Here is a 17,559-nt window from a genome sequence, read left to right as displayed (position 1 = left end):
TCAGGCACTTTAGAGTCCCCGCGCCCGGGGGTGCCCCGGCCCCCCCCGCTGCCCTCTTACCCCCCCCCCCCCCCGCAGCGACAATCAGGGGGGGCCCTCGGGGGCAGCTCTTGCAACCAAAGATTGAGGGAGTCGGGGGTGGGGGGGGGGGGGGGCTGAGCTGCCCCGGCCCCCCCGCCCCGGCTTCGCGACCCCGCGCTGTGGGTCCGTCCGTCCGTCCCCATGGTGGGGCGGGGGGGGGGGGGGGGGGCAGCCCCCTCCAACTTGCTTCCAGCTCTGGGGCCGGCTGTGCCCCCCCCCCCATCCCGCCAGCTCTGCCCAGGGCCTCCCGGTTCTTCCAGCCCCCCCAGCGCGGCGGAGTCCCCAGCCCCCCCCGCGGGGCAGCGGGGCCCCCCCACCACACATCTACCTCACCCCTCAGCTCGGTGCGTGCTCAGCCCAGGCCTGGGGGGGGGGCAGGGGGCTGCGGCCCCTCACCCCCCCCACCTGGGGCTGACGCCACCCCCCGGTTTCCAGCCATCACCCACCTCTCCTGTTGCTGCTACTGCCCGGCCCCCCCCCCCCGCCCCCCCCCGGGCATGGCCCCTTTGGTCGGGGGGCACGGGCCCCCCCCAGGAAGGAACCAAAGAGGGAGACCCGCAGACGGCCCCCGCAGGGGCCGGGGGGTGCTGGGACCCCTCTGCTGAGCCCCCACCCCGCTGCCGGGGGGGGGGAGCTGAGCACCAGGGTCCCACCGGCCCCAGGGGGGGGGGCCCGAGCGGCAGAGGAGACGCCGAGGCCCCCCCGGCCCCCTCCTGCCCCCCCCTTTAATTTATACGTAGCGCATTTTGTACAGGTTTTTAAGTTGCTTTTTTTTAAAATCTCGAGAGGTTTCTAGTTTTGTATTTCTTCCTCCTGCTTCGCGCTCGGCCCCCCCCCCTCCCCCCCCGACAGCTCCCCCCCCTTCGAGGTTTTTTTTGTTTTGTTTTTAAATAAAAAGGCAAGAAAAGCAAATGGCTCCGTTGTGTGGGGAGAGGGAGGGCGGGGGGGGGGGGTGGGGTGTCGGTGCAGCCCCCCCCCCCGCAGCTCAGGGTCCCCCGGGGCAGCCCCCCCATGGCCCTGGCCCCCCCCCAGTCCCCCCCCACAGAGGCTCGGACCAGCGTGTGTCTATCAAACGTGAGTTGTTTATTCTCGAACGCGACACGCGGGGTCCTACAGCTCGTGGGGACATCAACAGGCGCCGGGGGGGGGGCTGCAGCCCCCCCTGCCTCCTGAAACCTTATTAAAAATGAGATTGGTCCTAAAAATATAGAAAGAAATAAATTTAAATTCACAAAACCTGTACATTATCAAAAAGTCACTAAAACGACACGGCTGGTTATAGAAAAGGCGGCCGGCGGGGGGCAGGGGGGGGGGGCCGCAGCCGGGGGGGGGGACACACGATGCTCCCGGCGACGCCGCAGCCCCCGGCCGGGGGGGGACCGGGGCTGGGGGGGGCGCAAAGAGACACCGGCCCCCCCCCCCCGGGGCCTGGCGGGGGTGGTGGGGGGCAGGCGCCGGCCGTGGGGGGGGGGGGGGGGGGGGGGATTGAGGGGGGTGTGGGGTAGGGGGGGGGTGTCAAACCGGGGGGGGGGTCGGGGGGGGGAGAACTTCAACTGAACAAACACGAGAACGATACGGAGACTCCCGAAAACTTTCCCACGACGGAAAAAAACCTGACGGATCCGAAACGTGACTAAAAAACAAACCACAAAAAAAGTTTGTTACAGCGCAGTTATTTAGATAAAATATAAATATTTATGCGTAATATAAAGTCAGTTCAAATAGACTTCAAATCCACCTCTTATTTCAAAGCAAAAAAATAAATAAAATAAAAAGTTTCTGAGGTTATCTGATAGAAAAAAGGCTACTTTGAGAGACGGGGGGGCGGGGGGCGCGGCCGGGCCCCTCCTGCCCAGGTAGGTGAGTTGTTTTCAGTGCTCTGTGGGGCCGGGGGGGGACGCGCCCGGGGCCCCCCCACGGCCCCGCCGGCCGCCGAACCCCCAGAGCGAGTACCCGTAATATCCTGGCCGGGGGGGCGGGGGGGGCCCCGGCCCCCTCCCTGGCTGCCCGCTGCGTGGGGGGGACCCGGGGGCAGGGGCGGGGGGCGACACCCCTGCCCCAGCTCGGGCCCCCGCCAGCCGGGGGGGGGCCCCCTCCCCACCCAGTGCAACCCCCCCCCGACCCAGCGCGGGTCTGGGGGGGGGCAAACACCCGCCTGAGGCTTCAAGTCCATGTTGGGGGTGGGGGGGGTGGGGGGGGCCGGGCCCCCCCCCCGGGCCTGCAGTAGCGTCCCTGAGGGATCCCAGTCGGGGGCGTGGGGGCGGCCAGGACCCCGGCCCAGCCCCGGGGGGGGTCCCCGTGCCGGGGGTGGGGGGGGGCCGGGCTCTTCCTGAGACGTGGAGGCAGGGAAAGGGGCTGCCGGGGCCCCCCCACCCTCCCCAGTTTGGTCCCTGGAGCCAGGTGGGGAGGGGCCGGCGCCCGCCCCGGCCGCGGGTCCGAGGGCAGCGGGGGGCTGCGCCGGGGACCCCCCCCATAAAGTGTCTGCACGGGGGGGTCCCGGCCGGGGCGGGGGCGGCAGGCGGGGGGGGCTAAGTCCACTTTACTGGCCGTTAATGCATGTAGACGCTGCGCAGGAGCGCGCGGACACATTCACTACGAACTATTGCTATTATTAAATATTCCCAGCGGGGAGGGGCCGCTCCCCTCGACGGGGGCGGGCGGGGGGGGGGGGGCGGAGGGGCGGGGGGGCTGTTTCTGTTCTTAATTAGAAAATAAAATTTAAAAGAAAGAAAGAAAAAAACACCTCTTTTTTTTTCTTTTTGGCTTACACAGTCTGTGAGTTTGTGGTGCTGGGGGGGGGGAGGGGGGTGGGGGGGTCCGGACAGGGTTTGGAGGGGGGGGGGGGGGTCCGGGCAGCGGGAAGGGGCCGTGGGTGCCCGCCGCGGGGCGGGGGGGCCCGTTCGCGCCGGCCTGGGGGGGCCCCCGCACGGGATCAGCAGGCAGCGAGATCAGCTCCAGAGGAGTCAGTTCTTGGGGGGCGCGGGGGGGACCCCAGCCCCGGGCGGGCGGGGGGGGGCGCGGCCCGCCCCGCTCACGGGTTAGTAGCGTGTTTTCCCTGATAAAACTCCTCCCACCGGCTCTCGAAGAACTTGCGCATGGCGTGTCCGGCCTTGCCCACGGCCGAGTCGTCCTCGTTGAAGGTCTGGCAGTTGTCGAACACCAACATGGCGTCGGCCGCAAACTCCTCCGAGCTCGAGTACCTGCGGGGGGGGGGGGGTTGGGGGGGGCTGGGGACCCCGAGGGATCCCCACACCCCCCGGGAGAGACCCCCAGCCCCGGGAGGGACCCCCACACCCCCCAGGAGGGACCCCTATTCCCCCCGGGAGGGACTCCCATTGCCCCGGGAGGGACCCTCACACCCCCTGGGAGGGACCCCCAGGCCCCTGGGAGGGACCCCCATTGCCCCAGGAGGGACCCCCCATTGCCCCCTGGGAGGGACCCTCACACCCCCTGGGAGGGACCCCCACACCCCCTGGGAGGGACCCCCACACCCCCCGGGAGGGACCCCCCATTCCCCCAGGAGGGACCCCCATTCCCCCGGGAGGGACCCCCCGCTCACCCGCCCCGCAGCAGCCGCGTGCGCATGGTGGCGAAGTCCATGGGGTTCTTGATGATCTTGCGGTAGCCGGGGACCAGGCGGGGGTTGACGGGCTCCAGGAAGGGCCAAGCGTCCTCGTGCGACTCCATCTCCATCAGGATGATCCTGGGGGGCCGCCAGGGTCAGGGGGAGCCCCCGGGGACGCGGCCCCGGCTCCCACCCCCCCGCCCCACTCACTCGCAGAAGGTCAGGTCGCTGGGGGGGCCCCGCGGCGTCGCGCCCCGGCGCTTGGCGGGGGACAGCCCCTCGCCGGCGTAGCGGGGCGCGGGGGGCAGCCCCTCCCGGCGGCGCGAGGCCGGCCGGCGCCGCGGGCTCTCCTCCTCCTCGGCGACGCTCCCCGCAAAGAGACGCCCCCGTTTCCGTTTCTTGCCTCGCCGGGGCGAGATGGGGTCCCGGTACTCCCCCGCCTGCGGGGAGGGGATGGGGGTCACCACCGGAGCCCGGGGTCACCCCTGGCGCTGGGGGGGGGGGCGGGGGCGCGGGGGGCTGCCCCCCGACCTACCCGGGAGACGCAGACGGAGCAGAACCAGTCGCCCTCGGGCACCTCCGTCATCTTGGGCCGGTGGCAGTAGAGGTGGCAGCCGCGGTCGCAGCCGTCGCACAGCAGCAGGTGCTCGTCGTCGTCCCCGCGCCGGCACACCAGGCAGGTCTGCGGGGAGGGGGGGGCTCAGCCGCAGCAGGGTGGGGGGGTCCCCGTCACCCCGGCCCCCCCCGGCAGCACGGCGCGGGCTCTCACCACTCTGTTGACCGACTTCTCCCAGGCGATGGATTTCTCCAGCTGGTAGATGCAGAGCGAGACCTGGGCCGCGCTCCGGCACCGCTCCAGCGTCTGCCGCCACGTGCGCACGCGGGGGGTGATCTCGTAGGCGCTGCGGGGGGACGGGGGGGCTCAGCCGGCGCCGCCCGCGGCCCGACGGCGCGGCCGAGGGGGGGGGGACACGTGGGGCTCACATCTCGGTGGGACCCAGGCTCAGCTCCTCGGGGCCGCTCAGCACCGCCTTTTCCACCACCACCTCGTGCAGCGGCCAGAGCGGTTCCTTCAGGTAGCGCCGCTCCACGTTCTGCTCCAGCGCCGCCAGCCGCAGCACCGCCAGGTCCAGGGGGTTGGTGCGCTCCCGGCGCAGCGGCAGCCCGTCCCGCCGGCTCCGCACCGTGATGTCCTCCAGGGGCTCCACCTTGTGCTCGCAGTACCGCAGGTCGTCCCGCGTGGAGTCGGGGCCGGGGCACGTCCAGCCCTGCGGGAGGAGAGGGGCTCAGGGGGGGAGGAGAGGGGCTCAGGGGGGGAGGAGAGGGGCTCAGGGCGGGCACCCGGCACCCACCCGGATCCGCAGGTCCCAGCACCCACCCGGATCCGCAGGTCCCAGCACCCACCCGGATCCGCAGGTCCAGCACCCACCCGGATCCGCAGGTCCCAGCACCCACCCGGATCCGCAGGTCCCAGCACCCACCCCGGATCCGCAGGTCCCAGCACCCACCCCGGATCCGCAGGTCCAGCACCCACCCGGATCCGCAGGTCCCAGCACCCACCCGGATCCGCAGGTCCCAGCACCCACCCGGATCTGCAGGTCGGCCATCAGCACGCGCTGCTCCAGCTCCTCCACCCACTGCAGCACGGAGAGGTCGGTCTCGTAGGCTCTCTCCATCACCGACCACTGGGCCAGGGCTTCCTGAGACACGGCGGCACCGGCCGCCTCGGGGCGCGGGTGGAAGATGGGGTCTGGGGGCACAGGGGGGGCTCAGCGGGGCAGGGGGGGGGGTGGGCAGCGGCCCCCCCCCCGCGGGCAGCCCTTACCGGTGGTGCTGCGCAGGCAGATCTCCCGCAGGAACTCCTTGTGCTTGGTGAGGTGCTTGTGCAGCGCCTTCTCCCGGATGCCGCGCGGGTGCAGCGCGCGAGCCACCGCCTCCAGCTCCTCGGGGTCCTGCACCCACCACCAGCCGCTCCGCATCTCTGGAAGGCAGCACCGCGTTCAGCACCGCGCCGGGGGCAGCGGCAGCCCCTGCCCCCCCCCGGGGCCCCTCTCACCAGGGGGCACAGGCTGCTCCGTCAGCTGCGTCAAGTACTTCTGCTCGATCTGCTTGAAGAATTTGGTTGGGGGCCGCCCTCGGCGCTTGGGCTGCCCCGGCAGGTCCTGGAGCTTCTCCAGGCTGCCCCGGCTCCTGGGGCAGGCGCCGTGGGCCCTGGCGCCGGCGTGCACCGGCGTGGAAGCGAGCAGGGGAGCCGCGGGGTCGTCCGCAGGGAGACCGTTCAGCTGGGGGGGGGGGAGAGTGTGTCAGAAGGGCTGGGAATGCACCCGCCCCCCAGCCCCCGATCCCGCAGCCCCCCCAGGCCCTGGGGCTATTTCGCTTCTCGCGGGCTCGGCCTGGAGGGTTGGGGGCAACAGGACCAAGCTCCCACGGTGCTGTCCCAGGGTGCCCGGTGTCCAGGCAGAGGGTCCCACCCTGCTGCCCCCCTCCAGATGCCCCGGGAGGTTCCCCCCCGCCTCTCGCAGCCCCTGTAGGCCGGGGTGGAAACGCTGCTGCCCCGGCCGGGCCCACGCACGTACCTGCCGGGCCAAGCCCTTGGGCAGGTCGCCGCGGGGCTGGCTGCGGGGCTGCGCGGTGGCTCGTGGCGAGGGCTCGGCCGAGGAGGTAGCGAGGGGAGCTCGGTCGTCGCAGGGCGTCCGGGGCAGCAGGTTGAACCAGGGTCCCCGCTTTTCTGCAGCCTCTGGGGCGCTCTCCTCCTCTTCCTCCTCCTCTTCCTCCTCCGTGGGGTCCGACGGGGCCTCGAGCGGCGGGAGCCCCGTGTCCCCCTTGCCGGGGCTGCTGTCTGGGGTGAGGACGGAGCCCTTGAGCAGGGACGACTGCGTCTGGCTCAGCCAGGAGAGGAAGGCGGACTGGCTGAGGTCGTGCTGGCTCTGCCCCAGCGGCATCGACTCCTCCAGGACCCCGTTGACGGGGGGGGGCCTGGGCCCGCAGTGCTGCGACAGCTCCTCTTTGCTCTTGCGGGGTCGGCCACGGGAGCGCGAGGCTGTGCAGTTCGTCCGGCTGGGAACGGGCACATCCACCGGCTCCTCCTTCACCGCGGAGACGTGGGGGACGCCTTCTCCTCTGGGGGCTCCTGCGGTGCTGGCTCAGCCACTGTGAGGAAGAGGAGGAGGAGGTGAGAAGCGGGGTCCTCTCCTGGCCAGCGGGGTCCCCCCCGCAGCCCCTCCCCAGCTCACCCTCTGCGCCCTCCACGAAGATGCCGCCCAGGTGGGGCAGGACCCAGTACCGCCGCCGGTACCGGTCCTGGCCCAGCGAAGCCGCTCGCAGCGTCTGCGAGGAATGGAGCAGCTTCTTGCGGAAGAACATCTGCCTCTGTGGGGAGAGCGCAGGGCGGTGACGGGCCCCGCAGCCCCCAGGTGGGGGCCGAAGCCCCGGCCCTCCACCGCCCGCTCACCTTGGCCAGCTTCTCGATCTGCCTCTCGAGCTCGGGGACGCTGGACGCAGACGTGTCGGCCTGGGGAGGGGACGGGACCCGTCAGGGAAGCGCGGCCGGGCGGGGAAGGGACCCCCGAGAGCGGCGTCCCCCGCCGGGAGCTGCGGACCCCGCGGCCACCCCACCTCCTCCTCCCTGCGGGATTTCCGTCCGCGGGTCTCCTCCTCCTCCTCCATCTCCAGGCCGGTCTCCTCGGTCAGGCGGGAGCTGCGCCGGCGCCGCCCGTCCTCCAGGCCCGTGATGTCGGACTCGGGACGTCCCGTCTTCTTGGCCAGGGCCACCTTCAACCTGCCGAGACACCGCAGAGGCGTCCGCCGCCCGTCCTCGCGCGCACGGCGCTCCCCGGCACGCCGAGCCCCGCGGTTACACCGCGGCGCCCCAGAATTCACCCCGAGACCCCCCCGCCGCCCCCCCCCCACCCACCTGCGCAGCCGGCCCTCGATGATCCACTTGTTCTTCCTGTAGTTGGACATGTTCTCCAGGGTCTTGTCGATCTCGCTGCGAGGAGAGGGGGGCTGGCTGCGGCGGGGGGCTCCACGCAGCCCCCCCGGGAAGGAGAGGGGCCCCCGCCGAGCCCCAACGTGCCCGCGCTGTGCCCGCAGGGGCCAGCGCGCGTTTGCCCCTCCCCGCGCTCACTTGATGATGAGGGCGCTGCTGTTGAGCTCGTTCACCAGGAAGCCCAGGATGGCGGCTTTCTTCTCCGGCGGCAGCGCCTGGAAGGGTTTGGTCCGCAGCCCCTCGCACAGGTCCTCGCCCGCCCCGTACGCCGTCAGGAAGCAGCGCAGGATCTCGGAGACGGTGTCGCGGTTCAGGCTGATCTCCGACACCTTCTCCCCAGGATCTTCAGGGACTGGGCAGAGCAGAGAGGGGGTTTCGGGGAGTCTCCTCCTGCCCCACGGTGGGGGTTGCCAGGAGGGATAAAAACAAGAAGGGGAGGACGCCAGCACCCTGTGGGTGGGAAAACCAGGCCAGGACCCCGAGCCCAAGGGGGAACAAGCCTGGGGGGGTCCCAGGCAGCTGGGCAGAGCCAGGCAGGAGCACCCCAAGGGCTGCCAGGGGCCGGCGGGCACAGCGAGAGGGCGCGGGGTGCAGCAAGAGCTCCCAAATCTGGGCCCCCCCGTCCTGGGCCGGCAGCAGCCGGGGCCTCGCCGGCACTGACGCCCCAGCGTGGGCAGGGCTGGGCCGGGGCCGGGGCCGGGGCCGGGGCCGGGGCCGGGTAAGAGCTCACCTGGCAGTACGGCGGCAGCCCGGGGTCGTAGAGCGCGGCCTGCAGCAGCCGCACCAGCAGGTCCTGCACCTCGCCGGCGCTGTCGCCCACCCCCAGCAGCCCCTCCTGCAGCGCGCACAGGCTGGGCACGTCCTTGGCCGGGTCGAAGCCCAGGACCTTGCCGTAGCTCTGGAGGAACTCCACGACCGTCAGGCAGTTGGAGAAGGCGCGGCTGGGCAGGATGAGGCCCGGGATGCGGGAGAAGGCTGGCAGGGGCTGCAGGGGAGGAGAGAGGGGCCGTCAGGGCCGGCGAGGCCGCGGGCAGGCCCAGCCAAGCCCCCTGCGCCCCAGCCCACCTGATGGTCCCCCAGGCACATGTCCTCCGTGGGCTTCTTCATCTCCTCCAGGATGAGCTGCTGCCGCCGCCGCTCCTCCAGGCGCCGCTGGGCCACCAGCCCCTTGTCCGCCTTGCGGGGCCCTTTGCCCTTCTTCTCCTTGGGCCGCGCTTTGTCCTTGCCCTTCTCGGGTTTGCTCTTCTTCTCCTTGGCCTGAGGACGGACCGCGGACGCGTGGGGAGAGCGGCTCCATCTCCTCGCCCCTTCCCAGCCCCCTCGGACCCTGCGGACTCACTTTGGACTTCTTCTTGGCCTCCTTCGCTCTGGGCGCTTTGGCTTCCTGCTTCTGCTTGTTCTTGGCCTGGAGGGGACAAGACCAGCTCAGGGACCTGGTGACCTTCCCGCACCAGGGAAGCCCCAGACCCGGAGGGGCCCCAGAGCCACCCCGAGCCCTGCGCAGCCGCTCGTACCTTCCGCCTCATTTTCTTCTTGATTTTGCTCATTTTCAGCTTGTCCTCGTCGCTGAGCACCTCTGCGAGAGCAGGGAAGGAAGGTGACGATGGACCGGCCACGGGGTCCCACCAGAGCCAGGCTGTGAGGGGCTGCACCAGCCGCCCTGAGCCGGGGGGGCTGGGGTGGGGGTACCTTGGGCTTCCAGCCTCTTCAGCAGCCGCGCGTCCGTCTTGCTCAGCAAGTCGACCATCTTGACCTTGGGAGGACGGCCCCGGCCGCGTTTCGCAGCCGGCGGCTCCTTGGGCTTGGCCTTCTCGGCGTTGCGGGGTCGCCCGCGCTTGCCTGTGATGGCCTGGATGCGCGAGGGGATCTCCTCGGGGCTCAGCTTCACCCACTGCAGACCCTGCGGCACAAACCTGGGTCACCCCCGGCAGCACAGCACTGGGGGGGGGCACAGGGCGGCTCCGCAGCCCCCAGACCCACCTCCGGAGTGTCCCGCTCCTCGTAGAAATCTCCCACCGGCATGCGGGGGCTGAAGCTGAAGTGCTCGCGCCGGACGTCCTGCACCACGTTCCTGCTCAGGTACTGGGAGAGGAGGGGGAGGAGGAGGAGGAGGAAGGCCGTGACGGGGGCTCAGCGCTCAGCCGCGTCCGCCTGCTGCAGCCAGGGGCTCTGGCGGGGCCTGTGGCAGAGCGGGACCCCGTGTGGGCCCCCGCCCTGCTCCCCCCGGCACCGTACCTTGATCACCTCCGGGAACTGCTTCATCCTCTTCCCGCAGGGCCCGTAGTACCAGGTCTCGCCCTGCCAGCGGTGGTTCCCCTTCTTGATCCGCACCTCCCGTCTCCACCTGGGCACAAGGAGCTTCAGCCCGGGGCAGCGGCGCGGCGCGGGGCCGGCCGCGGGGGGGGACGGGGGCACGTACCCGTGCTGCAGCGGGAAGCGCACCTCCTCCTGCGTGGCGATGCGCCGGCGGGGGACATCACCTGCGCGAGAGGGGACGGGGCGCTGGGCTGGGGCGCGCGGGCCGGGGGGGGTGCTCCCGCGGGGGCTCTCGGCCTTACCTGCTGCCGCCGTGCTCAGCGGGGCGGCCTCCTCGCTCTCTGCTTCTGGCACGGCCGAAGTCTCGGGACAGCTGTCGGCAGCCTCTTCCTCCTCCTCCTCCTCCTCCACGGACGGGGCCGGGGACTCCGGCCCCAGCGGAGGGTTGAGCCCCTCCAGCCCCGCGTGGCCGCTGCCGTTGAGGTCGACGCTGCCGTCTGCGGAGCCAAGGTCAGGGACGTCACCGCCGAGCGCGGCTGCCTTCCTGCTCCGCCCATGACACCAGACAGCCCCCGCCTGTCCTGGGGGGGGATGTGGCTGCGCATCCCCCCATCCCCGCGCTGGCCGGGGGCACCCGCGGCACCGAGGGGACCCCCGTGGGGGCTTGCGCCCGTGCCCGCGCTGGTGCACCCTTCATTCCCGGGGGGGTCCCCGCCAGCACCGGCTGCAGCCCCCCAGCCCGGGTGCTGGCACGCGCGGGGCCCCTGCTCTGCCCGGACACAAAGGTGCCGCGGGGGCAGGATGAGGCCAGCGGGGTGGCCACCCCCCCACCCCCCGGCGCAGGGGCCAGCTGGTGCGGCAGGCGAGCAGCCGGCCGGGGGCACCGGCCCGTCCTGGTGTGGCACGTACCGTGCAGGGGGGGCGGCGAGGCGGGGCCGGCGAGCAGCGGGGCGGGCGGGGGGCTGGCGGGCAGCAGGCTGAAGGGGCTGGCGGCGTGGAGGGGGGGGCTGGCGCAGCGCAGGTCGGGGGGCTCCTCCAGGGGGGACTTGTCGGTCACCAGCTGCGAGTCGTCCATCGCGTAGAGGTCCCCGGTGCCGGGGTCTGGGGGGGCGGGGGGGCGGGGGGTGAGCACCAGGACCTGGGTGGGGGGCACACAGACCCACATCTCCGCTCCCGAGGGGCGGCCGAGCACGGGGGGGGCGGGGGGGGGCGGCCGGGCCCCCCCAGCCGAAAAGGCGCCGGCAGAAGAGGGGTTAAGGGGTTTCGGCGCCCCCAGCCACGCCCCCTCCTCTGGGAAGCGGAGGAGCCCAAAATGGCCGAGGCGGTGGCGGTGGATGTTCACCAGCGCGGAAGTTCTAACAGCCTCGTCACGGCGCTGGGAAGGGAGGGAAGGACGGAGCGCGGCGGAGGTGGCGCGGGAGGGAGCGGGCCCGCCCCTGCCCGCAGCGCCTGCCCAGGGCTGCCTGCGCCGCGGCCACCACGGAGCCTCCGCCACCGCCATCCCTCCGCCACGGCCACCGCCACCGCCACAGCCACCGCCATCCCTCCGCCACGGCCACCGCCACGGCCACCGCCATCCCTCCGCCACGGCCACTGCCACGGCCCACCCGCCACCCCTCCGCCACGGCCACGGCCACCGCCACCCCCAAGGGGACGGAGCAGGGCTGGGTGCCGGCACAGGCAGCCGGGTGCAGGCAGCTGCCCTTCCCGCCCCACATTGCCCCCCCCAGCCCAGCGGGCAGCACCCCCGTACCTCGCGCCAGGGACTCGAAGGGCTCCAGGGGGTCTTCGCTGAGGATGGGGGTGTCCTCCAGGCGTGGGGCGATGGGCGACGTGTCCCCCAGGCAGCCGCTGCCCACGCCGGGGGGCAGGACAGGCCCCTCCTGCCCCAGCGGCACCGCGCCGGGGACAGACCCGTTGTAGCCGCAGATCTTCAAGTCTAAAGGGAAAAACCGACCGAAAACAGACCCCGCGGCTGCGGGACGGGACGGCGACAGAGCCCGCGGCCCGGCCACCCCCACCCCAGGGCATCGCCCAGCACGAGCCGCCGCCATTCCCCGCGCCGGGGTGGTTGGCTGCTGGGCCTCCCCCCCAGCCCCCAGCCCCCCGCAGCCCCCAGCCCCCACCCCGGGGGAACACGCCGAGCGGTTACGCCGCGGGCTGCATCCGGCCCGGTTTAACGAGATCCCAGCGCTCGCTCTGAGCTGTGAGAGGCCAAACCTCAGCCGGGACACGGGGCAGGCGGGTCGGGGGGGTCGGGCCGCCCCGGGGAGCGCGACACCCAACTCCCCTCCAGGACCCGGCAGCGCCGCGCTCCTACCTGGCTGCGCCTCCTCCAGCTCCAGGCTGCCCACCAGCCCGCCCCGTTCTCCGCGATGGCGGGGGGCAGCTCTTTGGCTGCGGCATCGGCGTCTCCATCGCCGGCGCCCGGCTCGTCCGGCGGCAGCGAGAAGGGCTGGGAGCCGGAGCCCAGCATGGGGGAGGGCTGGGCAGCCGTGTAGAAGCCGGCCGGCCCGTTCGGCATCAGCTCAAAGCTCTGGTCGTGGAAGGAGTCGTACAGCTCCTGCGAGTCGAAGTTCAGCCCCATGGGGCCGGGGGTGCCGTTGCCCCAGAACTCCTGCCCGGCCCCCCGCAGGTTAGTGCCGTGCCCCGGGGACGCCGGCCGGGACCCCCCGGCCACGCCGTTGAGTGGGAACTGTCCGAGGCCGGAGAGCGGGGGGCGGGGGGGCTGCCGTCCTTGAGGCCGGCGGCGGGCGGGTACGGCGCGTAGTCCCAGAGGCAGTCGTAGGGGCGGAGGGGCGGCGTGCCGGCGGGCGGCGAGCTGGGGCGAAGGTCCCTGAAGTACTGGGGTGAGATACAGTAGAGAAGCCATTGACATTCATGCCCCCGTTCAGACCTGCGAGGGAGCCAGAGCAGAGACGGGTCAGCGGCGCGGCGGGGGCCTTTCTCGACGCCCCCCCTCGCACCGAGGCCCCGCCGGCGGCGGACGAGAGGGTTTGAGGACAGACGGACGATGCGGCCCAGAGACCATTAAGCCCCCAGCCCCGCCGGTGCCCCCCCGCCCCGGCGCGATCATCACCCGGGCAGAGCTGGGCGGTTGCGCCCCCGAGACCCCCCCCCCAGCGCAGCTCGGCGAAAGCGGCCCCGCCGTGGGGCTCCGGCGGCGTCGGGCCGAGGTTGCAGGGTGCCGGGGATTAGTCCAGCGCTTGGCAGGGCTGCGCCGGATCAGCTGACCCGCCAAATCCACGCGGGGACCCTGCGCCGGCGCCGCCGCTTTTCTAGGCCAAGGCGACGGTGGGCGCGCGACAGACCCCCGGCCCCGCCGTCCCCACGACCCCGGGCTGCGCCGGCCCCGCGCGGACACTTACTTTTCCCTTGCGGGGGGAAGCTGAGTGGGGAGCCGTGGGCGAAGGGGCTGTCCCCTGAGGCAGGCGTGGGTTTCGGTCCTGAGGCAGCGGGTGCAGAGGAAAGGCCAGTGAAGTTAAAATGGTTGTTTGTTTCCATTTCTGCGGAGGGGAGAAGAGGCACCAGGATCAGCCACCGGCGGGGACCGGGGCCGCCAGCGCGGCGAACGCCCGGCCCTGACACCCACCGCAGGGGCACGGGGAGGGGGGGACCCTCCGGTTCCACGCCGGGGCACAGCTGCTCCCTGCGGGGAGCCCAGGGCAGGGCGAGCTCCTGACCCGGAGCTCGAGGGAAACGTGGTGGGGCCGAGGAGGGCGAGGAGCGACAGCGAAAGCCCCCCGGGACCGCGATGCCCCTCGCCGGGCCCCCGGCCCAGTGGAGATGCTGCCGCCTCTGCCGCGAGCTGGCCCAGGCCCAGCAGCCCCAGCGGGACGAGCTGCCACCTGCGTGAGCACAGCTTGTCACCACGCTCCGGCGTCCCCAGGGACGGCCATCGCCGAGGAACCCCACTTGCCACCCACCCGCGCTTCTTCCCACACCGGCTCCCTGGCGCCGCCACCCCGGGGCCCCCCTGCCAGGGCGAGACCGCGGGGGCTCTGCTGGGCTCCTGGCCAACGGACCCACAGGGGCCATTTGCCAGCGAAGCACCGGCCCCTCCCCAGCAGCTCGGTGACCCCGCGGGGCCCCGGCACAGCCGCTGCTCCCTGGGGAGCGCTGCCCTCCCGGCACAGAAACGCCTCCGAGGTGGGTGACAGCCGGTGCGGCCGCAGCCGCGACCCCCCCAGCCGCAGGGGAACCCGCATCCCACGGTGCAGCCCCGGCACAGACCCGGGGCCTGTCACCCCCAGGCCCAGCTCCAGGGACGCCCCCGCAGCAGCGCCCGCGGCAGGACCTGGCCTCGTGTCACCACGAGGAGCTGGAGCCCCGCAGCCGGCTCGGCCCGGGGCCGCCAGTGACCTTCACGGCCCGGGAGCGGCAAACGCTCCCCACGGGCCAGAGCAGCGGGAGCGGGGGCTCCCGGCGGGGCCAGCCCCAGGACGGGGCTCTGCTGTGCCGCCACCATGGCGCGGGGGGGCCGGGGCGCTGCCACCCAGAGCGGAGGTGGGAGCCCCGGTGCCAGCGGGGACCTGCGGGGACGCCCCACGGCACCGCGCACCCCGACTCCGCCGCCGGCCGAGGCGGTGCCGCCTCCACCGACCTCTCCGGAAGGGCCGAGGCGCTTCGGCAGCGGCTCGTGGCACAGCCCGTGTCGAAACCCGGGCGGGGATTTCATCACGGCGAGGGCCGGAGGGGCCGGGGCCACCGAGCGCTGGGCCAGGGCCACCGAGCGATGGGCCGGGGCCACCGAGCGCTCTCCCGGCTGCCGGGGCCACCCGTGATTCATCCGCCAGAGGAACCCGTATGGGCGGTGACACGGCGGCCACACGCGTCACTCCCAGGTGTCCTGGGGTGGCCCCGCAGCCCCCCCGCGCCGCCCGGCCGGGACCCCCCTCGGCTGCAGGGGGATGGGTCCGACCGCGGCGCTCCCGGGGGTCAGAGGAGGCGGCGAAGGGCCGCGCCAGAACCGGGCAGGTGGCGGCCGCAGCCCGGGATGGGCCGGGCACGGGGGGGCGGGGGGCGAACTGAAACCCGGGCGGGTGGGAATGGACCGCGGCGAGGGCAGGGGGGCGCCGACCCCCCCGTTCTGGGGCCACCCCGGGGCCCTGCGGGTGCCGGAGCCGCCCTCGGCATCGCCCGGGGCCGGGGCTCCCCCCGCCGGGCAGCACGTGACGGAGCCGCAAACTGGGCCACGGCGGTAACCGGTAACCGGAGCCGGCCGGGAGCGGGCGAGGGGAGGGGGGCGAGGGCCGGCGGCGGGCCCGGGGCTCCCCCCGAGGCGGGGGCTGCTCCCCCGGGGCTGCTCCCCGCGTCCCGCCGGCGCGGGCGGAGCCGACGTGGCAGCACCCACCGGCGCCCGGGCCGGGCTCGTCGCGCTCCCGGTGGCTGCGGGTGGCAGGCGGGGACCGTGCCCCGGAGGCGGGGGGGGGAAGGGGGGGGGGGCGCCCAGAGCTCCGGGGCCGGGGGGGGCCGTCGGGGCCGTTTAGCCGGTGCCGTTGGCCTGGCTGGGAGCTCGGCCCCCCCCGGGGCCGCGGGCCCCCGGGGGCAGCAGCGGGAGGCCCCGGGAGCGAGACGCGACCTGATTAAAAAGGACGTTTCAAAAACAACGAGACGCAACAACCGGCTCCATTTCCCGGCCACTTCCTGCGGGGGGGGACGGACACGGACGGACACAGCCCCGGGACTGGCCCCCCCGCGCGCGGTGCCGCACCCGGCGGGGACCCCCCGGTCCCTGCGGCAAGGACACCCCCCCCGCCCCCCGCCGGGTCTCGCGGAGATGGGGGGAGAGCCCCGCCCCCACCCGCCGCCGCAGGGGGGGGGGGGGGGGGGCCGAGCCGGGAGGGGGCGGGGAAACCGAACGGGGGCGGGGGGGGGACACACGGTGCGGGGGGGTGGGGGGTGTCTCCCTCCTGCGTCCGGGACGGGAACGCGGCGGGGGGGGGGGCAACGCAGAGGCCGCCGGTGAGGGGGGACCGGGGGTCCTCACCGGGAGGGGGGGGGCTCGCGGGGGCCGGGGAGGGGCGGGCTCACCGGGATGCGCCGGGCGGGGGGGTCTCGCCGAGGTCGGGGAAGGGGAGCGGGGGTGTCTCGCCGGGGCCGCCCCCGGCCGCCGCCCCCCGCGCCGGGCCCCAACCGCCACCCCCCCCCCCGTCTCGCCGTTAAAGGCCGCCGCGGGCCGCTCCCGCCCCCCCCCCGCGCCCCGACCCCGCACCTGGCAGGCGGCGGCGCGGGCCCGGCGGGCGCCCCGGGCCCGGCTCAGCGCGGGACGCGGCTCCGCATGGCGCGGCCCCTCCGCACCCCCGGGCCGGGCCGGGCCGGGCCGCAGCGCCCCGGGGCCGCCGAGCGGAGCCGAGACAGCGGCGGGGGCAGGAAGCGCCTCGCGCCGCCGGGCGGTCCCAGCCCCGCCCCCCCCGCGCGTCACCGCCGCCGCGATCGCGTCACCGGGAGCGGCGCCGCGCGTCACCGGGGGCGGGACACGCGCCCACGTGGGGGGGGGATCCCCGCCCCCGGCGGGGTCAGGGCGGGGGGAATCCCCACGCGGGGCCCGCCCCCCCCCCTCCCCCGGGCCCCCCCCCCCACTCTCCGCTTCCCCCGGGCCCGCCCCCACCCCCGGGCCCCCCCTCCCGGCACCGCCCCCGCCCCCCCCCGCCGCTTCCCCTTTCGTTTTCCCTTCGCCCCCCCCGGCCCGACCCCGGAGAACGGCGGCACCGGGACCGGCACCGGGACCCCGCCACTCCCGGACTCGGCGCGGCCGCGGGGACACCGGCCTCCCCCCCCAGCCCCGACGCCAGCCCCCGGGATCCCCGGTGACGTCACGGCACCGGCCGGGCCGCGCAGGGGCCGGGGGGGGGCTCCGGTTACCGGCGGGGGGGTCGCGGGGAGAAGGGGAGCCCGGTGCGGAGGGGCCTGTCCCGGTGCGGCCAGGGGGGGAATCCCTGCCCGGTGCGGGGGGTGCCTGCCCGGTGGGGGCTCCCGGGCCGGCGGGGGGGTCGCGGTACAGAGCGGGGAGTCCCGGTACGACCGTCCCGGTCCCGCGGGGGTCCCGGTGCGGCGGGGTGGGGGGTGTCGGGGGTGTCCCCGGGGCCCGTCCCGCGCGGCGCGTACCTGGGGGCGGCGGTGCCGGCCCGGTGCGGTCGGTGCCGGTGCCGGTGGCGGAGCCGCAGGTGCTCCCGGCCCCGTGATGTCACCGGCCGCCCCCGCCCCCTCCGCGCGCGGGCCGCGCCGCCATTTAAAGGGGCCGCGGCCGTGCGGGGGGCGGGGCGGGGCACCCCCACACCGGGACCGCGCCACGGGCCCCCCCGGCCGCAGCCCGAGCCGGGACGCGCCCGCCGCCCCCCTCCCGCGGCTCCGCCGGTGAGTCCCCGGGGCGGGGGCTTGGCCCAGCCCCCGGGGGGGTTCTCGGTGCCCCCCGGGACCCCTCGGACAAAGCCGCAGCTGGCGGGGCCGCGCCCCCCCCCGCCCCCGCCGTTGGCTCTTTGTGCTGCAAAATGGTGGAGCTGGGGGGGGTGGGTGGGGCGGGACAGACACACGGACACGGGGCCAGGGACAGACCAGGGGACCAGGGTGTGCGACCACCCCCCGCGGCGGGGGGGGGGGATCTGTCCCAACGTCTGGGGACCCCCCCGGGCCGGGAGTCCCTGCACTGCGGGCGGCAGCTGAGGCCCGA

At 74.3% G+C, this 17,559-nt stretch overlaps 1 protein-coding gene across 1 annotated transcript; it reads right to left on the bottom strand.

Annotated features, from left to right (window-relative positions):
• Positions 1-1,143: 1,143 nt before the first annotated feature.
• BAZ2A (bromodomain adjacent to zinc finger domain 2A) lies at positions 1,144-16,233 on the bottom strand. Its single transcript, XM_074807754.1, is given in 36 exon segments — positions 1,144-1,279; positions 1,645-1,714; positions 3,156-3,281; positions 3,641-3,784; positions 3,857-4,086; positions 4,182-4,328; positions 4,416-4,548; positions 4,631-4,914; positions 5,233-5,396; positions 5,472-5,627; positions 5,703-5,928; positions 6,223-6,758; positions 6,761-6,796; positions 6,880-7,015; positions 7,098-7,157; positions 7,262-7,424; positions 7,560-7,634; positions 7,773-7,974; positions 7,977-7,986; positions 8,365-8,619; positions 8,700-8,891; positions 8,974-9,039; positions 9,149-9,210; positions 9,324-9,534; positions 9,615-9,716; positions 9,870-9,978; positions 10,054-10,114; positions 10,193-10,387; positions 10,800-10,991; positions 11,644-11,829; positions 12,211-12,252; positions 12,255-12,615; positions 12,618-12,715; positions 12,718-12,786; positions 13,259-13,396; positions 16,105-16,233. Coding segments are annotated over 35 exon segments (5,253 nt in total). The 5' UTR covers positions 13,395-13,396; positions 16,105-16,233; the 3' UTR covers positions 1,144-1,261.
• Positions 16,234-17,559: the final 1,326 nt, after the last annotated feature.

This window comes from Strix aluco, chromosome 27 (assembly GCF_031877795.1).
Source record: "Strix aluco isolate bStrAlu1 chromosome 27, bStrAlu1.hap1, whole genome shotgun sequence".
NCBI lineage: Eukaryota > Metazoa > Chordata > Aves > Strigiformes > Strigidae > Strix > Strix aluco.
This window is presented reverse-complemented; position numbering and strand designations above follow the sequence as displayed.